Here is a 13,587-nt window from a genome sequence, read left to right as displayed (position 1 = left end):
CAACTAATCACGTTACGGTCCATCATTAGAATTGCTAAATTTCTTTATTTGAAAAGGAGGAGAAAATGCTTCATATATCTTTTGTTACTGATGGTCGCAGGCCATAAATCCAGTCGAGCTGAAATCAAAATATTATAGTTGGTAATATGACTATGCAAATAAAATATTTGGCCAACGTGTCTGTTTTCCTTTTCAGCCTATGTCATTTGAATTATTTAGCATTTTTGTCCTGTACAGACCATGTTTAGATTAATAAGTGAAATATTTTGTACAGTTTGTTCAGTGTAGAACGTGTGTCCTGGGAACCGCTGGTATAGATGGTGACCTTTGTATGTTTATAACTACAATATCCAGGTGTTGATCTATATTTAGTCAGATTAAGCGGTTTCCTAGCAACCATCCATCGTCAACAGTAATTGTCAAAAAGAAATGTAACATGTTTTCCACAGGGAACACCCCCAAAATGAAAGTTACCCCGCCCACACGCACAGAGAAAGAGTTGTTTCTTCTCCCAGGCCCACGTTTCCACTCTCTGAGCTGAAGTGTGTAATTGTGTGTGAGCGGGTGGGCGGCGGTGACTCACCGAGTGTGTGAGTCACCAAGTGAGAGTGTGTTCCTGTGTGACTCGCGCACACATTGTTTGCTCTTTATCTCACTGCGACTGTGGGCCGTGCCCTCAAAACTCTGGCTTCACTCAACAGAGTGGCACGTCGGTTTGAGGGGTCAGTGCAAGGGTGTGTGGCATATGAGAGCTCTGAACTTTCTCATCGGACATGTCTGATATGTTTATTTCAGGAAAAAAACAGCAGCTTAGAGATGCATTTTAGCTAACCACCGTGAGAAATAGATATAGCAGATGGGAAAAGCATGAACAAATGTAATGAACAATGTGTCATTGCATCTGGTAGATCCATAGATGTTTGTAGAATGGAAATGACTATAAAACAGGGGGGGGGGGGGGGGGGGTGTTACTAATTAGCAGGGCCTAACAACCCCAAACTTGACTCCAAGTTGTTCAAATTGGAAATAAATTCAAGTTACTGGCCATCTTCTTGTTTGTAAATAGTAATAATAATATTCAGGGCTTATCTTCACAGTTTCATTCAGAAAGCCAATAAATGTTGTCAATAAATAAATAAAATAAAAAAAAGTTTTTTTCAGACTTTATGTGATTCTCTTTTTAGACTTAATGTGATTCTTATGACAGTTTTCGTTATTGTTTTTTAAAGCATTCAAAAGAAAAAATGATTAATTATATATAAAATATCACGTCATATGTCTAAAATGTTTTTTTTTTTTATTCTTTGGCCATGTTTATTTATGATGATAATACTATTTTTCTGTGTGTGTTAGTAAGTATGAATGGATGTAGTATTTTTAGCATCTTTAAAAGTAGAAGTAATGTCTTTAATGCAATAAACATTTACCTAATTTTGCTTTAAAACATATTTTTTTAATAGTTTCCCCCACAAAATGTTTCTTTCCTTAAAAAAAGGAACTATATGCATTAAATATGTATTAAATATATGCATTATATTTTCTGCACATAAAAATTTATGTCACATAAAAAAAAAAAAAAAAAGTGATTATATTATATATTGAGAGTACTTATTTATTTACTTGGAAATTGTTGTCTGTGTGCAACGTACTGGCTAAAATGCCAATATATCTATATATATATATATATATATATAATATATATCTATATATATATATATATATATATATATATATATATATATATATATATATGAGGAATGTCAAATACTAAAGATATTCTTTCTTTTTCTAGTATTATTACTATTCTGTATTTTGTATGAAGTAATAGTAATATATTAAATAAAAAATCCCTGCGTCTTTACCTCCACTTTTAATGTTCTGTCTGTTACATCAGGTAAAAGAAATGTGTGTTACTTATGTTGTGTCTAACGTCATTCACATGTGCAGGCTCGCTACGTCCAGGCCAAGTTGAGCGTTCACGATCGTTCGCTGAAGGTCGCCACAGTGATCGAGAGTCTGGAGATGGAGATGGAGCTCTTGTGTCTTACTGGAGTCGAGGACCAGCTACAGGCCGATGTCAGACCCACTCTGGAGATACTGCGCAACGCTGGCATCAAAGTCAGTGTCGGCACGCACAAACATGCCCAGACAATGAGATTTCACTGTGGGCGGAGCTCCCCGGCACAATGCGCCAAAAATAGTAGCATTTATCAAAATGCCTTGACATGCAACGCTTTTGCCAGTTGAAGCTGGTCAGGACAAAAACTCAAATTAAAATGAAAAGATGGGATTTATCAGTGCTTTATAATGTCATGATTGATTTGGAACACTGAAATGTTTAAAAAAAATGTCTGGGGCGGTACCCTTTCAAAAGGTACTAATATGTGCCTTTAAGGTGTATCCTTTAGTGGTAAATATTTTTACCTTAAGTTACCACCCCATTAATAGCTCATAACTTTTTATCCTAAAAGTGTATAGTCTGTATCGGTTAGGATTTCACTGTACGCCTCTGAAATGAGTTGTTTGTTGACGTGTTAGCACGAGTGCTTAGGTACATCAATGTCAAGCCTAATTTAACTAAACCTGTTCTTTGTCCAGGTTTGGATGCTGACCGGGGACAAATTAGAGACTGCAACCTGCACAGCCAAAAACGCCCATCTAGTGACCCGCAATCAGGACATCCACGTGTTCAGGCCTGTAAGTCCTCTCTAGACTACATATTTCAGCCATTATTTTTAAACGGGTCATATCTTATTTCTTCTATAATGATTTATTTCCCCCTGAGGTTTAGTAATAAGGTTTCTTGCACCCGAAAAATATATCCCAGTGTCTCCCTGACCCGTAGAAACAGGATCTAGATCCTTAAACAAACTCTAGGATCTGTGCAGGAAAAAATGAGCAACGTTTATTTTCGGGTTGCAAATCTTTCATTATGTTGTAGTAGATATTTTAACGGTGCCCTATTCTTTCTCAAGGCACTTAATGTGAAAAGACTTGTATTTTTTGGATGGCCTCTAGTAAAGGGTTTGGGGTGTGCTTGTTATTTAGGTGCCTTCAGACAAACAGTATTTCAGGAGAAAAGAAAATCTGTAAATGAGAGCCCATGAGCAAAGATGGCAGTTGAGTAGTGGCCATTGAAATGAATGGAAATGCTAACCAATATTATAGACCTACTTGACCAAAATTATCAGACATCATCGGTCAGAAATATACACTACTGTTCAAATGTTTGGGGTGAGTAGGATTTATAATGTTTTAGAAAGAGGTCTGCTCACCAAGGGTGCATTTATTTGATAAAAAATACAGTAAAAACTATAATAATCTGAAATAGTATTGCAATTTAAAATAACGGGTTTCTATTTGAATATATTTAAAAATGTAATTTATTCCTGTGATCAAATCTGAATTTTCAGCATCATTACTTTACTTAATTCTTCAGTGCCACACGATGCTTCAGAAATCATTCTAATATGCTGATTTGCTGCTCAAGAAATATTTCTATTAATGTTTTTTCAGGATACTTTTATGAATAAAAAGTTCAAAAGAACAGCATTTATTTGAAAAATAAATCTTTTGTAACATTATAAATGTCTTTACTGTAAATTTTAATTAATTTAATGCGTCCTTGCTAAATACAACTATAAGCGGCAACTTTTGAACAGTAGTGTACTAGCTCAATAAATCTTGCCTCACACCCAAATGTCTCTAACACAAATGGATTCCAAAGCTTGATTGAGTTTAGTAACCAAACAGGGAAAGTAGCTTCCTGAAGCCTCCCTGTCCCCTTTCTCTGTGAAATGTGACTCTGTGAGCTCTTGTGGAGTTCCCATGTGGCATGCTGCCACAGAAAGATAGGCTGCTCTGAGGAAGGTTGAATCTTCCTCGCAGCAACAGTTCCTGGAAACAGAAGACAATGGCTGGCACAACATGAAAACAAGCACCTCGTTCCCTGCAGATCGAAGCGGCATTTGGATTGACGTCCTCCTGGACACAAATGGCATCCAGACTGAGGTCTGGTGTATTTGAAATTGACAGATGAATTGCTCTGGTGCGAATGTCCACTGATTAGAAAACATCCTCTCTGTTGTTGAGGAGTTTTGAATGGATGCAACACACAGCTGTGTATCATTACTAAATGAATCAGCTGTTTGAACGAATCGACTGCGTCAGTGATTCAGTGACCCATTTATAATAACAGTCCCTTGCTTCGTTCTTGAATGAATCAGCCGTTTGAACAAATCAGATGAATCAATGATTCAATGTCCCATCTGTAAAGACAGTCACCAGCTTTGTTTTTGAATGAATCAGCTGTTTGAACAAATCTTGTGATTCAGTGACCCATTCGTAAAGACATTCACTTGCATCATTTCTGAATGAATCGAGTGAGTCAGTGATTCATTGACCAATTCATAAAGACAGTAACTTATTTCATTCTTGAATGGTTTGGCTGTTTGAACGAATCGGTTGAATAAATGACTCTTTGGTTTGGTTTTTTGTTTATAATTTCAATTTTTTTTTTTTTTTATAATTTTATAATTTTTTATAATTTCCTATTTCAATTCTAATTAAAAAACATTAATACCCAATTATTGTCATTATTTTTGCGATGTTGAATCAAAATATTTCTTTCTAAAGCTACTTTTGTAATATCTATTCAATGCTTTTCCCATCTAACTTTTAATCTTTGAGATTATGCAAGACTGAATTTTCAGCAGCCTTTACTTCAGTCTTCAGTGTCACGTGATACTTCAGAAATCATTCTGATATGATGATATATGCTGCTTAAGAAACATTTATGTATCCAAAATTGGTTTTGGTTCATGTTTTGAGAAAATTATAAAGGAATAGTTCATTTGAAAATCATTTACTCATCTCTTTGTCTTCCCAAACGTGTAAGGTGTTTCTTGTATGGAAAAGAGCAGCGTGAACATTCTTAATAACATCTTCTTTAGTGGTTCACAGCAGAAAGTAAGTCATATAGGTTTAAATACAACATAAGGGTGAGTTTGTTTACTCCTTAAACCTTTTAATCTAACGTCTTGAGCAAACAATATCTGCCCAAAGCCATCTGTAAATACAAAAACAACAGTTAGTTATAGTGAACTTCCTGTTTGAAACTTGCTGGCAGCAGGCGAAGTAAACCTCACAGTTTAGACGGTTGAGCAGATCGCTAGTTGAATCTGGCACGTTCTGCCACGCAACTGACAGCTGAAGTTAATATCTCAGTCTGGGGATCTTGCTGCGGTTCACCGCTGGTGTCTCTGAGATTATTATCCGAGTGGCTGCTCGTGTGTTTGTGTGAGAAAAAACAGTCCTGACGGTGAGCACTCTGATGGGTTGCAGGTAACCACTCGAAGCGAAGCCCACCTTGAGCTCAACGCCTTCAGGAGGAAACACGACTGCGCGCTGGTGATATCAGGAGACTCTCTGGAGGTAACGTGAGCCTGAATGTATGCATTCGATTCGAACAAACCCCTGACACTTCTATAGACTCGAGCTGCATTGTTTGTGTAACAGACATCGATAAAACATCAAATCATGCAACTTGTGCTATCACTTTGTGATCAGACTTATCTACCGAACGATAAAATATTAAAATATTGAGACAGAAATTTAGAGACTCTAGACTCGGGCCACCCTAGCAGCATCCTTGAAACCACCCAGAACAACCCAGCATCAACATACACTACCGTTCAGAAGTTTGGATTATTTTAAAGAAATTTTACAAAGGCTGCATTTATTTGATCAAAAGTACACTAAAAAAAAAGTAATATTGTGAAATATTATAACAATTTAAAAGAACTGTTTGTTGTTTTTGTTGTTGTTGTTGTTGCAATATATTTTAAATTGTAATTTATTTTTGTGTTATAAGATCTGTTTTTTGAGTATTTTTTTCTTTATTCTTGTGTGTTGATTGTTCATTAATAATTCATTATATTATTGTTTTGCTGCTTCAGAATCAATTTTGCTCAAGTATTTATTTTTTTGAAAGTTGTTATGCTTATTATTTTTTTTTTTTTTTTTATTTTTTTAAGATTTTTTTATGTGAAGAGAATTTTAAAGAACAGCATTTATTTAAAATAGTTTTGTAACATTTTATAGACTTTACTCTCACTTTTGATCAATTTAATGCATCATTGCTAAATAAAAATATAAATTTCTTTCATTACAAAAATCATACTGATCCCAAACGTTTCAAAGTTGGGGAATTAACACATGAATACCTTAGCAATTGCATGGCAACCACCCCAATTTTATTTATTTTCAGAAAATTGATAAAAATCATTTTTATATGAACCTCAATCGGAGTACTTATAAATCTGTAGATATTAGTATAAAATATGATTGCTATAATGAGGTTTAGATTTGATTCATTTGCCTCAAATGTGCCTCAAATGACCAGTTTGATCAATAGTTTGTTTTAGGTTTTATTTATGGATGTTTTGTGCCATCATTCTCTGTCCTTCAGTATTTGTCTGTCTGATGTCTCTGTTCTCAGTCCTGTTGTTGCTGATGTTGCAGGTCTGTCTGAAGTTTTATGAGTATGAGTTTATGGAGTTGGCGTGTCAGTGTCCGGCCGTCGTGTGCTGCCGCTGTGCTCCCACACAGAAAGCTCAGATCGTTCGTCTGCTGCAGGAACGCACCGGGAAACTCACCTGCGCTGTGGGTGAGTACACAACTGCCTCTCGGCCCTCTGCACTTCCTGTGGCACTAAATGACTTAATGGAAACAATAAGGTTTCATTTTTTAACATTGGTTTACTACATTAATTAATAATTATTATTCTACATTTTTCAATAATTTCAATAATAAAATAATGTTAGTTATTAAAATCTAAAGTTATATCTGTTAATATTATTTAATGGACGTGGGGTTAAAAAAAATTAAAATTGGGGGTTTTTTTTTTTTTTTTTTTTTATTTTTTTTTTTTTTTTTTTTTTGTTTGTTGTTGTTAGTTGGTGAATTAACTAATGTTAACTAATGGGACCTTATTGTGAAGTGTTAGCACTTAATTATTGCAATCATTGTTTCTTTTTTATGTTGTATTGTATTTTAACTTCTAAGTATTTTTATTTATGGGCATGGATCAACACAGATTTCATTTTTATTCATTCATTACATTCATTTATTAGTATTATTTATCTGTATTAATAAATATAAAAGGGATAAACAGATGGTAGGTTTTTAGATATATTTTTTATATTATTTGTTTATTATTATTTTATTAGGAATAATAATGTTGTTTTTTTAATTATTATTTTAGAATATAACTATGTTGTTATTATTTTATTTTTTTGTTATTATAGGGTTATTATCGTTAACAAAAACTAAAACCATAAAAAAAACTTATAAATTAAACTATACTAATAAATGTTAACTAAATATATATATATATAGATAGATTTTTTTTTTTTTTTTTTTTTTTTTTTGTTACTAAATAAACTAAAACTAATCAATAAAAATGAATACGTACTATATAGACATATTTAACCCTTAATCAGCCCTTGGGGTCTATTTGACCCCAACGACATTCTCCTTTATTTTTTATGAATTTTTTAATGAAATTCTGTGACTTTTCCTAAATAATCTATCTAAAAACACACAAAAAACTGGACTTGATTGAAAAAAAAAAATCACTGTTTATGGTCCTTGGGGTCTGATTGAACCCACATTGGAAATGAATGGGAAAAGTAAAATTATATATTTTTTTTTTTTTTTTTTTTTTTCATTTGTATGTAGTATGTAGTAGTATTAATTTTAAATGTTTTATGTTTTTATTTTTTATTGGGTCTTGGGTATAGATGAAAATTGGAAATTGCATTCTATCTCATGCGCACACACACAAACACACACACGTGTGTGAGACTGCAATAGAGTGCATTTTTATAGAAATTGTATGTATGTATGGATGTATGTAGTTATTGCACTTTACTTCTTGAGCTATAAATCATAAAGTTTTTTCAGTATTTTTGGCAGTATTCTATCCCCAACACATGGCCCAATATCCAGAAACCTTTTATATTTAATTTAGGTCATCATTTCATTGATTTTTTCCTAAAAAATAATTTTTTTATAAGTCAACTTTTGGCATAGTTAAGTAATTGTGCAGTAAATAGGTAAAAAAAAAAAAAAACTCCAAATATCCCAAAAAAAAAAAACATGGCATAAATGCATAATTGAGAAGTAAATTTAAAAAATGATATATACTTTATCATATAAAAAAGTATATTTCCTTATGCAAGCGCTCTTTAAAAGTTTGGGGTCTATATGACTCCAAGGGACTTAAGTGTAAACTCTATTTGAGGGACGATTAAAAGGGTTAAAAAGCAAAATTACCAAAACTTTTACTAAAATTAAAATATAAAAATAAATTATATTTATACATTTTAATTTAATTCAAAATATTAACTAAAACTATAATAGTATATTAATGATACTAATGTGACAGTGCCTTTTCATAAGGTCTCGACCTGGGTCACGGCACCAGCTGTCTCTGGCTCATAACTCGCTGTTTCCTCTTTCTCAGGGGATGGAGGAAATGATGTCAGCATGATCCAGGAAGCAGACTGTGGCGTGGGAGTGGAGGGCAAAGTAAGAGCTACCTCTTCCCAGAGCAGCAGTCCTGTCAAACACACTGCTGCCTGATTCCGGAGGCTTCCGTCCATCTGCGCTCGCTGCGTCAAACACACATGCAGCACAGAGATTCTCACATTTCTTACGTTACATGACACTGAAAGCTCAGCAGTGTTCTCATGTAAAATCACTTCACACACTTACACACCACAACTTCCCACGACTGATTTACAGCATGTGATAGTCAACATAAAATCAACATTCACTCTAGTTAGTTCCTGGAACTTATTAATGTTATTTTAAATAAAACAATGTTTGTTTGTTTTTATAATCTTTCTTCAAATAATAATAACTTTCTCAGCCTCTGAAACAGCTTAAATTGGTAATCTTTATTTAAATTCATTTTATTTCATTTAAGCAGTAAGGCAGATGAGGCCACACTATTTTGAGTGCACTAGCATTCCACAACTGACTGGTTTATCTAGTTTATTAATTCATTTTTCATAGCTGTATTGATTAATTAAGACCTGAACCCTCTGTTTAAATATCAGAAATAATAATGTGTTCAACTATTTATCTACTATTAATTTAGATTTTAATTTTATTATTTTATTTTATGTTGTTTTTATATAAATAGTTCAGCTAGAGATATATTTTATTTTATGTTGTTTTTATATAAATAGTTCAAATACTTTGCCTAGCTGCTGATTATCAAGAAGTAACCACTATAATTATGTTTACTAATAATTAAATATAGTATTTAATTTATCTGACTTTTATTGTTTTTAGTGATTTTATTCAGCTTATTATATTAACCTATATAATTCTTGTAATTCTGAACAAATAGTTATTTAATTGCTAGCTATTTTGTGTTCTAACTGATTTATCTGTCATTATTTTATGAGACCTTTCATATTCGGACCAAATAGATATTTTAGATTAGTCCTAGGAGGGAAATTCCAGAAAATATAATTTTTCATGTACAAACCATAGCTGTCCACAAATATTGACTTTATTTCAGCATTTTTTCCCCGGGTTATTCCGGTTTTTTTACACTCGATGTAACCGGATCTTTTTTCACCAAATCGAACTGAATCGTTTGAGAAACTGTTCGCGTCACCAATAAGCCATTATCCACAATGTCTTAAGCTGTTAACTTTTTTAACATGGCTTTTTCTGATTTCAAATAAACCAATATCCCTGTAATTAATTTTCTGATTACACGACAAGAGCCAGATATCCATCTCAATATCAGAAATGTCACGCGGTGTTCAACTAATAATGTGATATTTAATGATTACATGTATTCACTAATTTATTCTGACTGATTTTTTTATGGCTTAATATCATTATTTTAGCGCTAGATTTTATTTGATCAACTGGTGCGCAAGAACCTGTTCGCGGAAAAAGAACAGAACTTATCATTACCGGTGATAAGCGAAAACCGATCAGCTAGATTCGTCATATTTTTGTATTGTGAACTCACGCGGGAGTGTCATTAACAGCTTAAGCTATATTTTATTTTATTTTTACAGTTCGAACTGGTTCAAGAAGATCCGGTTACAAAATCGAGTGATTCGTTCGCGAACCGATATCACTAGGTGGAACGCGCTCATAAACAGAACCCGGGAGGGAACAATGCTGAATAATAGTTTTGAACCATATTTTCCTTCAAAAGCTATTTCTGATTGAATCAAGACCTATTTTGAAATTTTTTTAACCATGGACTGATCATACTCAATAGCAGATCTAAAATATATTATATATTTAATTGTTGATGTATTTATCCCTTTAATAGCAGAAATATTAATGTCTTTAACTTATTTGGGGTTTTTTTTTTTTTAATCTTGAGCTTTTTATACTTTTTTTATTGTATTTTATATAAATAGTTGGGATATGATTTTTTTATTTGCATTTGCATAACTTTTTTTTATCAAATATTTTAGTACATTTTATTTAATAATAAATAGGAATAGAATAGTTTTTCGTTTACCTAGCTATACTGACCAAAGATTTCAAAACAAGTAAGAAACTTCAGTGACTCTTCATTGTTTATTTCTGGATGGTCTGATTTCAGGAAACCCACCCTGAGGTTGACGTCCAATTTAGAAACACATTTTAGATGTCAGACGTTTTATGAGTCTAAATGTACCTAAAATACTACAAAGCCGAGCTTGACCCAGTTGTGGTGGGCCAAGCGAGGTTTCCAGGTCATCAAAATGAGACGTTACGGGACAGTAAATTGATATTGAGTCATTCATGACTAACACAGCTTAAGCATTGATTGACTTGACGTGGTTACGTGGGCCGTTGTTTCTGCTTCACTCACTCACTCCTGAACTTCCCAGTGATCCGAACGTGCTTAATATAGGCCGGCTTAATCTAGAAAACATTGTTGCTCATGGACCAGAAGCTGCGTGTGAGTGCTCTGAGCTGTTTGTGTATTTATCTGTGTTTGCAGGAAGGGAAGCAGGCGTCTCTGGCTGCAGATTTCTCCATCACTCAGTTTAAGCACTTGGGCAGACTGCTCATGGTCCACGGCAGAAACAGCTACAAGCGCTCCGCCGCGCTCAGCCAGTTTGTCATCCACCGGAGTCTCTGCATCAGCACCATGCAGGTAGCGTCTGCTGCAGTAATTATCCACCGCTAGCCCATCAATCACAGCAGCTGCACATAAACACACTGCAGCGATGAGGGCTTCATCTTTAAAAAAAACAGGACGACATGTTTCAGGCAAAACTGTACTGTATTTACCCCAATATAACACATTCATTACATATTTATTTACTGTAGGTGTTTTGATGCTTGTGAATAAACTACTAACTACTAACAAAAAAAACCAAGCTATCATGGTAATATTACTTTTTTTTAACACACACCATAGTGTTACTATATAGCATCGATATGATTTTTGCACACAGTAACAGTGTGTTACCATAGTTTATTAAATGTATTCCACTGTAATACTATATTTTATTTTATTATTTTTTTAATTGTTTTAATTAATTGTATTTAATTATAATTATAAATAATATGTACAATAATAATATTATATGCAATATTTATTTATATTATTGTATTTGTAATTTTTATATGATCCAAAATACTGTAATTTTTGTGTACCATGGTAATTAATTCCAAGGTTGTTGTTTTTTTGTTTTGTTTTTTTACATGATTCTATGGCAATACTGAATTATTTATCTGTTTATTTATTTATTTATAATTACATATCATATTTATTTAATTATAATAATTAAATTTTTTAATATGCCCCAATATACAGTCATTTTTGTGTGTAGTGGCAATTCCATGTTTTTGTTGTTGTTGTTTGTATGTCTTGGTTTTTTGTTTTTGTTTTGTTTTTTGTTTTTAGAAATATAATTTTTTTTTTGTAACAATATACACTACTCAAAAGTTCAAAAGTTTAGGGTCAGTTCTTTTTTGTTTTATGAAAGTAATGAATTCTTTTATTCATCAAGGATCTGTTAAATTGATAAAAAAAAAAAGGATAATAAAAATGTATATTATAAGAAAAGATTTCTATTTTAAATAAACCTTGTTTTTTTTTTTGTTTTTTGCTTTATTCATCAAATAATCTTGAAAAATTATCACAAATTTAAAAAAAAATGGTAATGGTAATGTAAATGGTAATACTATTTTACAATATTACTGTTTGTTCTGTATTTTTGTTCAAATAAATGCAGCCATGATAACAAAAAGAGCCATATTTTTGAACAGCAGTGTGTGTATAAATATATATCAAAGTACCAGAGTATTGCCATCTAATAGATGATTGATTTTACCACTGAATAGAGCAAGGCTTTGGTTGCCTGCTGTCTGACGTTTGTGCTGATGTTTCCACAGGCCGTGTTCTCCTCTGTCTTCTACTTTGCATCTGTTCCACTTTATCAAGGCTTCCTCATTATCGGGTGAGTGTGCGAGAGCTGATGACTCATTTGCACTCGCTGAAATCTCTCTGGCATTTCAGCCATGTGTTTCAGACAGCTCTGACATTTGAGGATCGCTGAGGGTTTTGTTTCCATCGAGATTTACGGCCACTGAGGAGACATCCAGAGACATCTGACGGACATCAAAAGACTCTTTGTGATGTCTGAAGCGAACAATGGGTTAAAGCGGACAGGCTTAGGTCTGGTCTTATTCAGGGAAAATGATGAAACTCTTCATCAAACAGCTTCACCCACACGAGTACAGATGTCAATCTAAATCTATACCTTTGACTTTCTCTGCATATGAAATATATGTGGGTAACTTGTACAAGCCAGCAAAATGTCTAAAACTGTACTACATTTGGTGCATTTGACTCTCATTCACTGATTAATGTCAGAGCTTAATGATGTTTTCAATGAATCCTGAAATAATAAAAGAATCCTGAAATAATGATGTTTTTATATGTACAAGCAGCACAACTGTTTTCAACATTGATGACATTATTTTAAAATTTATAATAATCGTGTTTAAACTGTAAATCAGTAATAACATCATTTTAAATGTTATTGTAAATTGTGATATTTTACATTATTACTGTTTTTACTGTATATTGATTTTAATATTGCATAAATGCAGCCTATATTTTATTATATATATATATATATATTTTTTTTTATTATATATATATATTATTGAATATCCTCACAGATACTCCACTATCTACACACCATGTTCCCAGTTTTCTCTCTGGTTTTGGATAAAGATGTCAAGTCTGAGGTGGCCATGTTATATCCTGAACTTTACAAAGATCTTCTAAAGGTATCTTTGACCCTGTCATTGTCAAATTAAGAACCAAAGACCATTTAGTCAATGAATCTCGATTTTAAATATTAACAATTTTAATTGTTTTAGGGACGGCCTCTCTCATTCAAAACCTTCTTACTATGGGTCTTGATCAGTATCTACCAAGGTAAGTGAATCCTCTGGTTATTTTACCCTGTGGTGTGACATGAACTCTGCAACAAGCTTCACTCAGTGAGCAATAGTGTGGAAATTGAGAAGAGC

General features: G+C 32.9%; 1 protein-coding gene across 1 annotated transcript in view; it reads left to right on the top strand.

Moving 5' to 3' along the window:
• The window catches only part of LOC109059119 (probable phospholipid-transporting ATPase IIA), a 50,366-nt gene that overhangs the window by 29,882 nt on the left and 6,897 nt on the right, over positions 1-13,587 (top strand). The window contains 10 exon segments of the mRNA XM_042713717.1: positions 1,948-2,118; positions 2,599-2,697; positions 5,344-5,433; positions 6,523-6,667; positions 8,528-8,592; positions 11,036-11,191; positions 12,439-12,503; positions 13,231-13,246; positions 13,249-13,341; positions 13,435-13,492. Coding sequence (XP_042569651.1) covers positions 1,948-2,118; positions 2,599-2,697; positions 5,344-5,433; positions 6,523-6,667; positions 8,528-8,592; positions 11,036-11,191; positions 12,439-12,503; positions 13,231-13,246; positions 13,249-13,341; positions 13,435-13,492 — 958 coding nt within the window.

This window comes from Cyprinus carpio, chromosome A23, assembly GCF_018340385.1.
Source record: "Cyprinus carpio isolate SPL01 chromosome A23, ASM1834038v1, whole genome shotgun sequence".
Classification (NCBI taxonomy): Eukaryota; Metazoa; Chordata; class Actinopteri; order Cypriniformes; family Cyprinidae; genus Cyprinus; species Cyprinus carpio.
This window is presented reverse-complemented; position numbering and strand designations above follow the sequence as displayed.